This window comes from Primulina eburnea, chromosome 11, assembly GCF_022965805.1.
Source record: "Primulina eburnea isolate SZY01 chromosome 11, ASM2296580v1, whole genome shotgun sequence".
Lineage (NCBI taxonomy): Eukaryota > Viridiplantae > Streptophyta > Magnoliopsida > Lamiales > Gesneriaceae > Primulina > Primulina eburnea.
Genome location: NC_133111.1, coordinates 27,559,486 through 27,576,682, shown reverse-complemented (window position 1 = coordinate 27,576,682; position 17,197 = coordinate 27,559,486). Strand labels below are relative to the sequence as shown.

General features: G+C 39.3%; 1 protein-coding gene across 1 annotated transcript; it reads right to left on the bottom strand.

The window, feature by feature from the left end:
• Positions 1-13,443: 13,443 nt before the first annotated feature.
• Positions 13,444-15,441, bottom strand: LOC140805495 (uncharacterized). Its single transcript, XM_073161766.1, has 2 exons — positions 14,689-15,441; positions 13,444-13,965 (listed from the first exon to the last, which is right to left on the bottom strand). The coding sequence occupies exons 1-2, from the start codon at positions 15,439-15,441 to the stop codon at positions 13,444-13,446; spliced, it is 1,275 nt and encodes a 424-aa protein (XP_073017867.1).
• Positions 15,442-17,197: the final 1,756 nt, after the last annotated feature.

Genomic DNA, 17,197 nt, shown 5'->3' with positions numbered 1-17,197 from the left:
ACTACAGAATCCTAAACAAGTTTTATCAGTAATTGATTTCCGAGAATTCTGTATATCAGTTAAAGCATCAGACGATTTGTTCCAAGCCTGAATAAGCTCAGTGTGCTTTGAATTTTCAAGCAAGAACTTTTGAATAATTAATTGATCCCTGCTTCTTTCATTTCTGAGCTCAGCAATTTCCCTTTTCAGACTCAACATATCAACTGATTTCATCAGTTTTTGTTTTATCGTCTTTGGGATCATTTTGCTTCGCTCTGGCTTTTTCAAACGATAAAGCAAGCTTTTGATACTCATTAACCATGTCATGCAATGTCGAAATAAGTTCTTCTCTGGTAAAATCAGTTGAACTAAAATCAAATACCTGTTGACTGCTGGACTCTAGTTCTGTATCAGCAGCCATTAGACATTTTACTTCTTCTTCATTGTCACTAGAACTGTATGAAGTTTCTTGTTCTGATTCCTCGCTGTCAGTGTCTGCCCATTAGGCTTTGCTATCTTCAGCTAGGAGTACTTCATGTTTCTTTCTGTAAGGCTTCTTGTCATCCTTAGATCTCCTCTTGTGCTCATACACTTTCTTCTTTCTTTCCGTTGAAACTTGACTGTCCTTCTTAGGTTTGGGACAGTCAGCAATATAATGACCTGGTTTGCCACAGTTGTAGCATGCATTTGACTCTTCTCTGTAGTTGTTTCTTTGATATTGCTTCTGAAAATTCCCTTGATTCTTCCTCATGAATCTTCCAAACTTCTTAATGAACAATGACATGGCATCATTGCTTAGTTGATCAGCAGCTTTCTCAACTGAACCAGTTGGTTCTGTTCTTACAGCAGTTAAGGCAGTAGTAGCTGCTGGAGTAGATGGTTCTCCTTCTCGAGTTTGTAGTTCGAACTCGTATGCTTTCAGATCAGCAAATAGGTCATGAAGCTCAACTTTGTTCAGATCCTTGGATTCTTTCATGGCCATGGTCTTCACGTCCCACTCCTTGGGAAGACCTCTGATTATCTTCAATGCAACTTCTTTGTTTGAATACACCTTTCCAAGTGCTTTTAGTTCGTTGATGATGCAGATGGTTCTCTCATCATATTCATGCATTGTTTTTCCAACTTTCATTCTGATGTTGTCGAACTTCTGCACGACAACAGAAATTTTGTTTTCTTTGGTTTGTTCGTTGCCTTCGCAAAGCTGAATTAACTTCTCCCAAATCCCTTTGGCTGTCTTGCACATCTTGATTTTACTGAACGTTACTTTGTCCAGTGTTTTTTACAATATATCCTTTGCTACATTATATAGATTTGCTTTCCTCTTGTCCTCAGTAGTCCACTCATCTCTTGGCTTTTCTATACGATGAGGTGCCCAATCAGTAATGGCAACAGCTGTATTGGCTTTCAAAATCTTCATGGGTCCGTCAGTTATAACGTACCACATATCATCATCTTGTGCAGCTAGATGAGCCTGCATCCTGATCTTCCAATCGTCAAAGTGTTCTCTTGAGAACATATGAATCTTGTTGAATGAAGACATAGTGAACAATTTAAGTATAGATAATCTTTGATAGGATATGACTCGCTCTGATACCACTTGAGAGGATCGGTTAATCTAATAAAGAGTGTTTAGAAGGGGGGGGGGGATTGATTAAACACTGCTCGAATTTAAAATATTCTTCGACAATATAAATTCAGTTTTGTTACAAACTGAAACTGAATATCCCGTCGGTCAATAACAATCAGTTAAATTGAATAAAACAGTTGCGGAAACTAACTGACTGAAAGATAGAGTATCTAACTGAAAATGGTAACTGAAGTAATGACACCACAATTTGTTTCTGAATGTTCAGAGAATTGAATAACTCCTACGTCACCCCTTCTATCACGAAGATAGGATATCCACTAAAAGACTTTGATCAAACACACGACACTGTACTGACCCACTTCAGTTTGGACATATCAATTTGCCAAAACTGAAACTCTTAGCATACAACACTTTTATAGATCGTAACTGATCTTAAGCACAACTTAGAAAATCTATCAACAATTACAATGTGCTATTTAAGCTCGAGAATGTAGTCTTGAATAATACTGATATGACTAATAAGCGTGAGCTTTGATTTCTGATTGTGAGTAGATATTTTTGCAGCGTAACAGCAAGTAGAATGAGATAACTGAAAGTCGGTTGTTCTTCAGTTGCTGCATTCGACTATTTATAGGCTTTCCTCTCAACGGTAACATTAAAGAATGTTTGAATATTCTAACCGTTGATTGCCACGTCGATATATTCTGACAATCGTACACTGTTCATCCTGCAATGCGGCGTTCCACTACTAGTTGCAGGTATATGTACTATTTTGTCTGTTGTCGCTTTCAACTGATGACGTGTACAACTGAGAGATCAGCTGGTAACGAATCAGTTGCCGAGAATGAACTTCAGTTGAATAGAACAGTTGACTAATGTTCAGCAGTTGACGTGTTCAGTTGATGATCGGTTCAGTTGCTGAGTTCAGTTGGTAAGTCGTTTTGTCAAAACACCGGAATTAAGTTTCCAACATAAGAGTTTCAGTTTTTGGCAGTGTTAAGTACAAACTGAAGTGGGTCAGTACAATTCTTGTATTTGATCAAAGTCTTTTAGTGAATATCTTATCCTTGAGATAGAAGGGGTGACGTAGGAGTAATTGAAATCTCCGAACATCCAGAAACAACCCTTGCGTATTTTTATTTTTGTATTATATCTTTCAGTCAGTTACTTTCCGCAACTGATTCAGTTTAACTGATTGAGATTGACCAACAAGATTCCGAGAATCAGTTTGTCACCAAACTGAACTCAAAATTCGAAAAGATTAGTTTTAATTGTCAGTGTTTACTCAACCCCCCTTTCTAAACACTCTTGATACGTTAATCGATCCTATCACGTTGCTAATTATAAATCGTCGCTAAAATTAGCGACGGTTTTTCATAGTGTCCGTCGCTAATTTTAGCGACGGTTTTTCATGATCTTCGTCACTAATTTTTTCAGTAAAATAAAAAAATTTACTTTTAATAATTTAATAAATCTAAAACAAAACTTACAATCAGACTATGCTAACAATATTCATGATCTTAACTAATACTTAAAAATTTACAAAAAATTGAAGCGAAAAAATTTACCTTAACTCGAAACTAAATTCGTCTATGAGAGAAAAAATTGAAGTGTTGTGAAGTCGTGTGGAGTAAAGGACTGAAAACGCGGATATTTATAGACAGTTTGCGACGGTTTTTGGTGTAACCATCACTATTAGCGACGGTTATTTATTAATCCGTCTCGATTAGTGACTTATTATTTGTTACTCATGTTTAGAACGTGCTGAGTCATTAGATTTACTGGGTTTGGATGGTTGCAGGCGAGGATGATTTTGATGAAGGTGCTGACGCTTGAGTGGACCGAGTCCGGTAGTACACTCACGAGAGACATTTATTTTCCGCACATATTAGTATTTAAAGTTTTATGAAAAGATTTTGAGGATTTTCTATTTAGAGATTTATGCTTAATTTTGAAGTTCAATTTTGGGTTATTTTTAAATGTTGACGTATGATGTTGGTGGTTGACGGTTTATAGGATTTTTGAAAAGTTGCATTGTTTTTAATTAAAGGTTTCAAATTTTATAAAGAAAAAAAAAATTATTAGGATTTTAAAGTTAAAAAATAGTGGACGTTCAATCTCGTTATCACTTATTGAGTGAATTAGTTCATTGTTATGGTTGTACATTATTAGTCATTTGACCTGAGACAATATTGGGGCTCTATGTACTATAATTGCTATTTCATTGGTTTATTGACTCCACGAGGGTCTTCAAGCCGCGAGATTGAATGTAGTTTCAACATACACAATAGCTGATTCATTATAGTGGCGATTCACTGCTAACATACGTGTGTATATATCCTTTGTGATATGATGAGTTACCAGTTCAAGAAATCTCTAGCCAGATGATACGATTCTTGTAATTAAGCATGAGAAACAAAAACACGAGTATATTAAACATGTCCTTTCGATTCCACAAACAACAAGAATTCAACGCGGAAAACGTCCATATCTTCTTTCACTCAAGTTTTCATATTTCCACCTCTAAATCGTATTGTTTAGCAGCCGAAATAATGAGAAGACAAACAATTGTAATAAATTGAACCTCCAAAGAACATGTCTTTTGAAACCTAATTGAAGAACAATTGATAAACCCTACAAAGTAAAAAATTTAATAATTTTTTTTTATATAAATATAAAAAACAAACATAAAGGTGCAAACAAATTCTGAATACACTCACCAATATATAGTCATCAAAAGATTAATAAAATGAGATATTTATAGCCAACCAATTCTACTTAAACTAGAAAACTTCGTAAATAAGAAAATCTATCAACTACGAAACTTTCTTGCTTGCAACAAAGAAACCTAGATATATATACCTAAATTTCAAAAATTAATTAATAAATTCATAAATATAAAATTTAAAATTCGAATTTATATTATTTTAACCTAACTCAACCCATGTCTCAGCCAAACAGCCACTCAAGTTCCATACTTGCAATGTATGAATGCGGTCTACTTGCCAAAATTCACTTGATCACCTTGTAATTGAATAATATGGAAAATATAGCCATTTGAGTCCCTAAAATGATTGTCATTCATGCCAAATAAAGCTTGCCTTGGATCAATACACGTAGGTGCTTCTCGGATGTTCAAAATAAGTCCAAGAAGTCTCTTTGAACTTCTTATTTCTTCCTCATGTAATTTTGTCATAGAGGCTGATATCTCCATAAGGATGCGGGTCATCCTTAACTCGGTTTATTACTTGGGAAGCCCAAATCAGAGTCAATATGCCGGGCACTTTCCTCAGAGACCCGGATACTTCTTCTCTTCCCGGACAATCGAGAGCCCGGGTCCTCACACAATCACCTGAGTACCTTACCACCCGGGCCACCTCGAGACTTGCACCAAACTCGAGTATGATTGATACAGATTGTCTAATTTGTCAGAACCTACTAGGGCTTGGAGTGCCCTAGAAGTCATCAGAAGCTATAATATGGACAACCGACTTGCCATACTTAGTATGTGGCACTGGAATCGAGGTACCTACCCCTTTTTCCCCTATAAATAGTAAGTATACTTCTCATTTAATGATGCTGAATCCTTTAACTCTCAAGCCCTTAAATATATTCTCCCATATATTTGCTTGTGTTCATCCTCAACTTGCTGACTTAAGCATCGGAGTGGCCACGTCGGACCCCCTCTAGCGCCCATTCACAAGTTCTTTTTCTTGTTTGCAGGTGTTATCGCAGCCATTATCTTTACTCAAATTCTTAAACACTAAAATTTATTGATTTGATCCGTTGGAGCCCCTTACCTGGCTCATTCATTTCAGCGAGTTCATTTCATTGGCGCTGTCTGCGGGAAAGTGAGATTAAGTCGTTGATACGACTCCTACAAGAAGAACTAACCAGGACAATTCCCGGGACACTGGAGATGGTGGACAGACTTTGGGAAAAGGTGTTGTTCATACCACCGGACCCAATCTTATTACCATGTCCCCAGAGGAGTTGGCTAGAATTGTGTCCGAGGCAGTAAAACAAGCCATGGCTAGGAAAGAAGCATCTCATCATCTAACACCACCTGGGGATAGACAGGAGAATGAGCAGGAGCAGGAGTTGAGAGAGGAGGAGGAGATGAGAGGAGAAGACGAGGAGTCCAATGCCAGATCAAAATCTTCAACTGTGGCGGAAGAGTCGTTGGAACTAAGACAAAAGATGAAGGTCTTGGAAGGACAGTTGGAAAGCCTGAGTACTTCTCGGGAAGTCACTAAAGGATGGCCATTTGTTGAAACAATTGTCCGGGAACCTCTTCCCGGGAATTTTGAGTCTGCCAAAGTAAAAGATTACAATGGCAATGCAGACCCCGAGGAGCACCTAGCTAGATTTGAAAATATGGCCATGTTACATGATCGAACAAAACGTGCATTGTGGAATCCTCAATAAAAATATGATTTTGTATGCTCAAAATTTAATCTCAAGTGCACGATGTCAAGTAATAGTGTAATGTACTGTGCGTACGAGTACCGTTCCACTAAAGATTATATTTGACAATTATTATTTTCAGTTATTAAATCTTTAGCAACGAAAATTTGAATGATTGTTTTATTGCTACTATAATCAAATAAAAATGCAAATAAAATTATTCAAAATCAAGTAATGAAATATAATGTCTAAAATGGTTGAGTAAAATTAAATAAAAAATGAATTTTGTTGGGAATATTTGTTCACTTACCCCTCGTTAATTAATTACTTTGTTCGATAATGATCGTATGCCTCCGATAGGATTTCCTAGTCAATTGAACACACTCTCTTGAGCTATGCCAAACTAATTCTACTCAATGAAGTAATTAAATGTCTTTAATTATTTTTCAAGAGTGAATTGCATGTCGATTTATGAAATCCCCTAGTTTTCGACCCTTAGGATTATGACTATCGGCGCGTATCCAATTTCATATGTCTATGTAAATTGTAGATCCACGGATTATACTACTCGTTCCTATCACAAGTTATTCTCTCGAACTCATTCTCAATATAAAAATGTTGTCAAAGTTAGCTACGCTCTAACAACACGATAAAACAGTAGTATAATCAAGAATAACGCAACCATCGAAATATCAATTAATTCAAATCAACGTTCGGGATAGGATCCCCTTAAATCCCAACAAACATAAAAGTTTAGCTACTCGAATTCATATTAAAACTAAACAAAACAAAATATAAAGAATAGAAACTAGATCAGAAATACTAGGCGTGACGAAAATCGCAAAGAAAGACGCCCGAATATCTTCAAATCTTCAACTTCTGGAGCCAAAAATCTCCAAAGCTTGTGGCGGCTCTGAAATTATGTCTGAATGTCCTTTTTTTGTCCGACAATCATCCCCATATCCTCTCCTCCTCCCAACTAAGGTAAGGAATCGGCAAATATATTTTTCCAAAAATAGGTGGCGCTCGGGCGGTAGAAAATTACCGCTCGAGCGCCACATCTTCTGTAATCTTGCTTGACAGTCGCGCTCGGGCGATAGAAAATTACCGCCCTGAGCGCTACATCTTCTGTAATCTTGCTCTTTGGAAGATAAATCCCGCGCCCGGGCGGTATAAAATTACCGCCCGAGCGCCACATGTTCTGGACATCACCTTTGGCATTCAACTCTCGCGCTCAGGCGGTAGTTTTCTACCGCTCGGGCGCAACCTTTTCTGCTCATTTTCTTCTTCGGTTGCATAATTCGCTCCAATTTCGGTTCTCAGGTCGTTTTACCTGAAAATTTGTCACGCACAAGTAAGAAACGATCAAATGCATATGCTTACTCTAAAACAAACAATAAATGTAAATGAAATGGACGCATGCACAATGCAAACACACGCAAAATAATGCATTAAAACACGTAAAAACTACGTCTATCAACACCCTCATACTAACTTTTTGCTTGCCCTCAAGCAAAATAGGTTACAAACTACAACTCAATATGCAACAAACACAAAGTGAAGAGTATTAAAATAACTAAATTGATGGTGAAGTAGCAAACTGGTATCTCCTGCCTCAGCGGGTTTTTGAACTACATCCACTTAGTCAAATCACAACATACATTACTACCCCTTTTCAAAACATCGCAACACAATTTTAATTTTCATAAAGGTTTGGTCGTGTGTGCTGTGGATCTTTCTAGCTTGTGTTTCAGACAGTTTTATTCGCAAATCATGTGGGTTGCCGAATCAACCAGTCAACGGAAGTTTCTCTTTTCTGAGTCCTCTTTCTATTTGGGACCAACCAGTAAACACATACACTGGTAGAGTTTCATAGTTGAACAACAAAATGTAGGGATTCAATAGCCAACGTGCTAAAGTGGTTTAGAAAGATGGGGAGTACGTAGATCGTTTTCACTATGCACTTGTCAGAAATTTTCTAAATTTTCTCTGAAATTCCTCAACGCCTTATATCTCCATCTTTTTAGCTTGAGATAGGATTTCATCCCTTTTTGGCTCCCTCACCTTACATCCCCTTTATTATTTCAATTTTTTTTTGTGCATAGTCTTCTCATGCGTACTCTCGAGGCTTTGGATATAGGGTATTTTTATTTATCTGGCCTAGGAATGGATTTTTAGGTCCAATGCACGATTGCGATGAAGGATATTTGAGGAATACGTTTGATTTTCTACTTGAGTTTATGCTACTGGTTAGTCAACCATTTCAACAGATATTCATTCAAGTTCCACTCGCATCTAATTTTTCTCCAATTCCCCTCACAGATTATTTTGAACTTAACTATCATCGACACCAATATTAAAATCAACTATGTGTGCATAAAAAAAATTCAATACATCGGGGGATTCATAACGAGTGATAAGAGTAAGCAACATGCAGTTCATTTAGCCCAAAATCATCACTGGCAACCAATTTACTAATTTCACCATCAACTGACACTCATGAAAGACAAATACGAAAAACGACCCCCTCATACTGAAGGTGTGCAATGTCGCCATTGCACAAAATACGAAGAACACAAATGCAAACATGAATGCAAACACAAGCAACAAATGCAAAATAAATGACCGCACGAACAATAATCCGAAAACAAAAATAGTGCAGTAGAAAAAAATAAAAGAAGAGAAAGGGGAAACAGTAAACTCCCCTGATCAAAGCTCATCCTCATCGTGTTCCGGTGGTGGCACTCTGGTGGCATCCCCTTGCGGAAGGTAGTCATACTGAAACTGGTAGGGAGGAACAAACGACGGAAGTGGTGGTATGGCCCCTGGATCTAAGCCCCCGTGGAGGAGCATAGTGCGCATCATGGAGTCGAGGTGGGCAAGATGGGTCACGAAATTGGCGTTGACCTGCTCCTGATGAGACATGAAGGCAAGGGTCTCGTCCATTTTGTCATTCTGGGTGCGCCTGCAGGGCTGTGAGCTCCGAGGGACGGCGGCGCTTGAACCTCCTACTTCCTCCTCCTGTGTGGGGAAGTCTATCTGTCGTTTCGCCTTCTTCTGCCGCCAGTCATCCACACAAATAGGCTTCATGGGTTGTAGCCACTCCTCATCGTCCCGAAAAATAACTCCCGCCTGGGCACACAATTCGGATATGATGGTAGGGAAAAATAGGCCTCTGTGGTTGTTATGTATGCTCATCATAATTTGAGTGTGTAATAGCTTGCCCACGTTAATGGCGTAGTCCTTAGATAACGCAAAAAGTACCACTGCCCGCTCTTTCTGCACCTCGCTCTTGTGGGACACTGGCATCATCCTTCTGGCCAAAAATAAATACCACAGGGCAATGTCGGCCCGCAAATATTTTTCATCGAAGCAGCTCGGGGATCCCCCTAATGGTTTCCAGGTTGCCCCGGGAAGGCACAAAGTCTCAATGATCATCGATTAATTAGGGTCAGCAACTAATGCCTCGAATTCGGAGTCGTTTATGTCGACCGTTTCTAATAGGGCGTTAATCGTGAATGAATCGAATGGCACAAGCTTTCTTCTAACAAATGCCCTACCATCTGGTCATTCATCGGCATTCGCATAAAATTCCCTAACTACAGACACCACTGCCGCCTTAGGTTTCTCGCCAAATTTAACCCATCCTCGTTTATCCAATTCCCCAAGACTGTCCAAGTGTCTATCCTCGAATAGACGACGAAATCCCCTTTCGGCAATGGGATTTCTATGTATTTTAGCATGATCATATCTATCCCTAGCCGTCACATTCACAAAGCACGTTCTATCAAACAAGGAGGAAGAAGAAGAACCGAGAGTACCTTTAAATTTCTTTGGTGCCATAGTGGTGACGGAGATAGTGTATGAACCGGAAAAGATGACCAAAGTGATGAAGATTCTTGTTTCCCTAAGAAGATTGTTCCACCTTGCCAAGGATTTGAGTAGGGATTGAAGCTCCTGCACAAGAAAATCGAAAAGGGGGGTGAGAGGAGTTGTTAGGGATTGGAAAAAAAATTTCAGAATGACAAAGGGGGAACTGGCTTCGCAAATTATCTGCAGGCGCGCTCGAGCGGTAGAAAAATACCGCTCGAGCGCCGAGTTCTCGGGAAAAAAATTTTTTGGGGCAAGCCTTCGCGCTCGAGCAGTCAATAATCACCGCCCGAGCGCCGAGCTTTCTAGAAATTTTTGTTTGAAATAAGTTGTCGCGCTCGAGCGGTAAATAATTACCGCCCAAGCGCCGAGGTCTATGGAAATTTTCGTTTTTTATTTTTAATTTTTATTTTATTTTTGAAATAAAAACTAAACAACAGTAAAAGAAAATAAAACATAATGACAAGAAAGAAAAATAAAATTAAATGCAAGAGAAGGGAAAGAAAAGTAGTTCTCAATTCACAGTCGATAGCTAGACTGTCGGCCGATCTCAGTTTGAATTGTCTTGGAACCGGGTGATTCCAAGTTGTGGCTCGATTATGCCACCCATGTAGTGCTTCAGTCGCTGGGCATTGACTGTGAATGTCCCATCCTTCCCATCGTGCAGTTCCACGGCTCCCAACGGGTATACTTTAGAAATCACGAATGGTCTAGACCATCGTGACTTCAATTTTCTAGGAAACAGTCGCAACCGGGAGTTGTAGAGTAGAACATTGTCACCTTCCATGAATTCCCTCTCGATGATCCGCTTGTCATGGGCCTTCTTCGTCTTCTCCTTGTATGACAGTGCAAGATCATATGCTAGGTTCCGGAATTCCTCTAACTGATCAGTTGCAGTAGACGTCGTTCACCTGCGTCAGTAAAATTAAAGTTCAATGCCTTTGTGGCCCAGTATGCTCGATGCTCCAACTCTACAGGTAAATGACATGCTTTACCAAACACAACCTATATGGTGTAGTGCCTATAGGTGTTTTAAAAGCAGTCCTATATGCCCAAAGCGCATCATCTAATCTCACTGACCAGTCTTTCCGACTGACACCTAGAACTTTCTCCAAAATCCTCTTTATCTCTCGGTTCGACACTTCCACTTGACCACTCGTTTGGGGGTGATATGGGGTAGAGATCTTGAGTGTGACATCGTATTTTCTCAAGAGTTTTTCAAATAATTATTGCAAAAATGAGTGCCACCATCACTTATGATTGCTCTTGGTGTCCCAAACCTGTTAAAAAAAATTTTCTTTCAAAATTTCAAGACAACTTGAGCATCATTAGTGGCATACGCTTCTGCCTCTACCCACTTAGATACATAATCAACCGAAACCAAGATATATTTTTTCGTGAACGAACTGGGAAACGGTCCCATGAAATATATCCCCCATACATCAAAAACCTCACACTCAAGAATATTGTTTAACGGAATTTCATGACGGTTAGAGATGTTACCTGACCGCTGGCATTTATCACAGGTTAGCACATAAGCACGAGCATCTTTGAAGAGGGTTGGCCAATAAAAGCCACATTCAAGTACCTTAGATGTCGTCCTTGTTGGTCCAAAATGACCACCTACCTCACGGTCATGGCAATGGTTGAGGATTTGCCCAAAATCCTCCTCTGCAACACACCTTCTTATCATGGAATATGCACAAATCTTAAACAAAAATGGTTCCTCCCAAAAGTAGTATTTCACGTCAGAGAAGAATTTCTTTCGTTGGTGAAACGATAGATTTGGTGGTGGTGTGCCTGTGACAAGAAAGTTAGCAAAATTTGCATACCAAGGGCAGTGTCTCACCTCAATTAGCTGTTCATCAGGAAACCAATCATTTATAGCTTGATCTACACAATCATCACTAATCAGCTCTAACATAGACAAGTGATCCGCTACCACATTCTCGACACCTTTCTTATCTTTTATTTCTAAATCAAATTCTTGCAATAATAAAATCCACCGAAGTAAGCATGGCTTTGCATCTTTTTTAGCAAGTAAATATTTCAATGCCGAGTGATCTGTGTAAACAATTACTTTGGACAAAACATGGTATGAATGAAATTTGTCAAGCGCAAATACTACTGCAAGTAATTCCTTTTCAGTTGTTGCATAATTCAATTGAGCCTCGTCAAGGGTCTTACTTGCATAGTAAATTGTATGAAATACCTTGTTTTGACGCTGGCCAAGCACAACCCCCACCGCGTATCACTGACATCACACATGATCTCGAAGGGCAGATCCCAATCCGGTGCCATCAAGATAGGAGCCATCACCAAGCGCCCTTTAAAATCCTCGTACGCCTGTAAAAAGTCAACATTGAAATCAAAAGGCACATCTTTCATGAGTAAGGAAGATAGAGGTTTGGCAATTTTTTAAAACTCTTTGATAAACCGCCTATAAAAACCGGCGTGGCCTAGAAAACTTCTAACTCCCTTCACTGAGGCTGGTGGCGGTAGGTTCTTTATGACTTCAATTTCAGCTTTGTCCACCTCAACTCCTTGTTCCGAAACCTTGTGCCCTAAAACAATTCCCTATTGTACCATGAAATGGCACTTTTCCCAATTAAGCACCAAGTTCGTCACCTCGCACCTTCTCAACATGGATCTCAAATTCTGCAAACACTCATCAAACGTTGCACCAAAGATAGAAAAGTCATCCATAAATACTTCAAGAAAGGTTTCAATCATATCATGGAATATAGCAGTCATGCAGCGCTGAAATGTAGCAGGTGCATTACAAAGACCAAAAGGCATACGGCGAAAGGCAAAAGTTCCCTAAGGACAAGTGAAAGTTGTTTTCTCTTGGTCCTCAGGTGCAATAGTGATTTTATTATACCCCGAATATCCATCTAGAAAACAATAAAATTCATGCCCCGCTAATCTCTCCAACATTTGATCAATAAAGGGAAGGGGAAAAAAGTCCTTACGGGTGGCATCATTCAACTTCCTATAGTCAATACACACTCTCCACCCCGTAACAGTTCTTGTGGGAATAAGTACATTCTTTTCATTAGTGATCACCATAATCCCACCTTTCTATGGCACGCATTGAACATGGCTTATCCAAGCACTATCTGAAATAGGATAGATAATACCCGAATCGAGAAGCTTAATAGTTTCAGCCTTCACTACCTCTTGCATCTCTGGATTTAGTCGTCTCTGAGGTTGCACGAAAGGTGAGTACTTTTCTTCCATCAAGATTTATGCATGCATATCGATGGACTGGTTCCCTTGATGTCTGCCACCTTCTAGGCGAATTCCCTTTTGTGCTCTTTGAGAACTTGTAACAATTTTTTCTCCATAGCATCTGTCAAAGCAGCATAAATAATGACAGGCAAAGTGTTATTTTAACCTAGGTATACGTACTTTAAGTGCGGAGGTAAGGGTTTGAGTTCAAGCGTCGGTGGTTCCTCGATGCTTGACTTTGGAGGGATCAAATCTCTGCGCTCTCCTATATCTTCCAGTCTCATCCTCATCGGCCTTCTCCATGGATGGTTGGCATTAAAGTATGCCACTATTTAAACTTTTTCTTCGTCCAAGTCGTCATCCTCAAATTAAGTTGTGAGGGTGGCTTCCAAAGGGCCCCCAAGAGCATCCTGCACATAGTTAGACACGAGAGCATCAACAACATCAATTCTATAACAACTGTAAGAGTGCAGTGTGTGCTTAAGTGCATTAAAAACATCAAAAGTGATCTCTTCCTCGTCTACTCTCAATCTCAACTTCCCTTCTTGAACATCAATCAGGGCCTTGCCAGTCGTAAGGAATGGTCTCCCAAGAATCAACGACATCTCTATGTCTTCCTCCATGTCAAGTACTACAAAGTCCGCAGGGAAAATAAATTTGTCCACTTTCACTACCACATTCTCAATCACTCCGTGGGGGTACTTGACAGATCTGTTAGCAAGTTGTAAAGACATTCGCGTTGTCTTAGGTTCTCCCAATCCAAGTTTCCTAAACACAGAAAGAGGCATCAGGTTAATACTTGCACCAAGATCACGTAACGCTTTATGAAAAACATCTCCATTCATATAAGGAATCAAAAAACTCCTTGGATCCTTAAGTTTTGGTGGGATCTTGTTTTGCACCAAAGCAGAGCAATTTTCAGTAAGATTCACTGTCATGTGATCCTCCAACCTTCTCTTATTTGCCAATATATCTTTCAAAAATTTAGCATAACTAGACATTTTCATCAAAGCATCGGCAAAAGGAATATTGATATGCAATTTTTTGAATACCTGAAGAAACTTACCGAATTGTGCATCTAGTTTTCCTTTTTTCAGTGCTGCAGGAAAAGGTGGAGGAATAACAATTTTAGGTTGTGCAGTGGGTGTTGGTGTTGAGTTAGAAGACTTACCTTTGGATGTTTCAGAATGCTCATCCAATTTTTGAGTTTTCTCTTTTTCTCTTGACTCTAAAACTTTCCTACTCTTCAACTCGATGGCCTTCACTTGCTCTTTTGGATTTGTCTCTGTGTTACTTGGCAAGGTTCCCGGCTCTCTACTTTTTATCATCTTGGCCAACTGTCCAATTTGATTCTCGAGCCCTTTTATCGATGTATCTTGGTTTTGAAGTCTAGTTTTAGTGGATGAAATAAACTTAGACATCATTTGCTCCAGGTTGGACTTCTCTTCTCTAGGAGGATCAGATCTATACATCGGTTGTTTCCCATATGATTGTCCTCCTTGCGGTCGATTCTGACTGTTTTGACCGCCCCATGAGAAGTTGGGATGTTGCCTCCATCCAAGACTGTATGTGTTTGAGTACGGATCATTCCTCGGACGGTTGTGGACTCCCACTTGGTTAACTGGTGCCTCCTCATTTACATAGAAAGGACCATTGTCTTGACAGTCCTTAACATAGTGCTCTCCTCCGCATTTTTCACAAAATATCTCTTGCAGGCGCATCGCTGTCCCGTTTACGTTCATGCTATCTATTTTCCTATTGAGTGCTTCTAATTGTTCGGTGACAGCTGAAAAGTCAGTTACCTGATGTACTCCCGCATTCCCTCGCTGAGTGTTCCATTCAGATTGAGGGTGATAGCAGCTAGCAGCCATCTCCTCTAGTAACTCATACCCTTCTTCGGCCGTTTTCCTCAACAGATTTCCGCAGGCCGCAGCATCTATCATGGTTCGGTTAGATGAAATAAAAAAATAGTAAAAAGTTTGGACCACTAACCCAAGAGGCAACTCATGATGTGGGCATCTTCGCAATAAGTCTTTGTAGCGCTCCCAAGCCTCGTAGAGTGACTCCTGCTCAAATTGAGAGAAGGTGGTTATGTCCGCTCGCAGCTTCATGGTTTTTGATGGAGGAAAGTACTTCCACAGGAATGCCTTGGCCATATCCTCCCATGTTGTGATCGAACCTACAGGCAAACAATTCAACCAAGATTTAGCTTTATTACGCTGAGAGAACGGAAATAAACGTAGTCTAATAGCATCATCTGAAACTCCATTAAATTTAAAAGTATCGCAAATTTCTAAGAAGTCGGCGATGTGAGGGTTCGGATCATTTAGCGCATTTCCCCAGAATTGGATAGTGTTCTGGATCATTTGAATATTGCTGGCTTGATTTCAAACTAGTTTTCCCTAACAGTTGGTTGCACTATGCTTGGATGTGCTCCATCAAGCGATGGTTGCGCATACTCAAGCATGGGTATGCGCCTTGGCTCTTCAATCCTTGGATCTTCTTGATGCTCCTCCTCATGTTCGTTCCTATTCATTATGTCTCTTAGTCTTTGCTATTGTCGTCTTCTACGTAAGGTTCTTTCAATCTTGGGATCGAATGTCTCTAGTTCAGAATCTAGAGACCTTGGCATGCACAAGAGAGATATCTGCAAAAAAAAAAAGAATAAAAAATCGAAGGTGTCAACCAAAGTGAAATAGAGAATGCTAAAGTAAATAATTGAAAATAAAATTGTAGATTAACAGTCCCCGGCAACGGAGCCAAAAACTTGATCGAGCAAAACTTGCACTATGGAATCCTCAATAAAAATATGATTTTGTATGCTCAAAATTTAATCGCATGTGCACGATGTCAAGTAATAGTATAATGTACGTGAGTACGAGTATCGTTCCACTGAAGACTGTATTTGACAATTATTATTTTCAGTTATTAAATCTTTGACAACGAAAATTTGAATGATTGTTTTATTGCTACTATAATCAAATAAACATGCAAATAAAATTATTCAAAATCAAGTAATGAAATATAATGTCTAAAATGGTTGAGTAAAATTCAATAAGTAATGAATTTGTTGGGAATATTAGTTCACCTACCCCTTGTTAATTAATTAATTTGTTCGATAATGATCGTATGGCTCCGAAAGGATTTCCTATTCAATTGAACACACTCTCTCGAGCTATGCCAAACTAATTCTACTCAATGAAGTAATTAAATGTCTTTAATTATTTATCAAGAGTGAATTGCATGTCGATTTATGAAATCCCCTAGTTTTCGACCCTTAGGACCATGACTATCGGCGCGTATCCAATTTCATATGTCTGTGTAAATTTTAGATCCACGGATTATACTATTCGTTCCTATCACAAGTTATTCTCTCGAACTCACTCGCAATATAAAAACGTTGTCAAAGTTAGCTACGCTCTAACAAAACGATAAAACAGTAGTGTAATCAAGAATAACGCAACAATCAAAATATCAATTAATTCAAATCAACGTTCGGGGTAGGATCCCCTTAAATCCCAACAAATAATAAAAGTTTAGCTACTCGAGTTCATATTAAAACTAAACAAAACAAAGTTTAAAGAATAGAAACTAGATCAGAAATACTAGGCGTGACGAAAATTGCAAAGAACGACGCCCGAAAATCTTCAAATCTTCAACTTCTAGCGCAAAAAATCTCCAAAGCTTGTGGCGGCTCTGAAACTATGTCTGAATGTCCTTTTTTCGTCCAACAATCATCCACATATCCTCTTCTCCTCCCAACTAAGGTAAGGAATCGGCAAATATATTTTTCCAAAAATAGGTGGCGCTCGGGCGGTAGAAAATTACCACTCGAGCTCCACATCTTCTGTAATCTTGTTTGGCAGTCGCGCTCGGGCGGTAGAAAATTATCGCCCGAGCGCCACATCTTCTGTAATCTTGCTCTTCGGAATATAAATCCCGCGCCCGGGCGGTAGAAAATTACCGCCCGAGCGCCACATGTTCTGGACATCACCTTTGGCATTCAACTCTCACGCAGAAAACCTTTTCTGCTCATTTTCTTCTTCGGTTGCATAATTCGCTCCAATTTCGGTTCTCCGGTCATTTTACCTGCAAATTTGCCACGCACAAGTAAGAAACGAT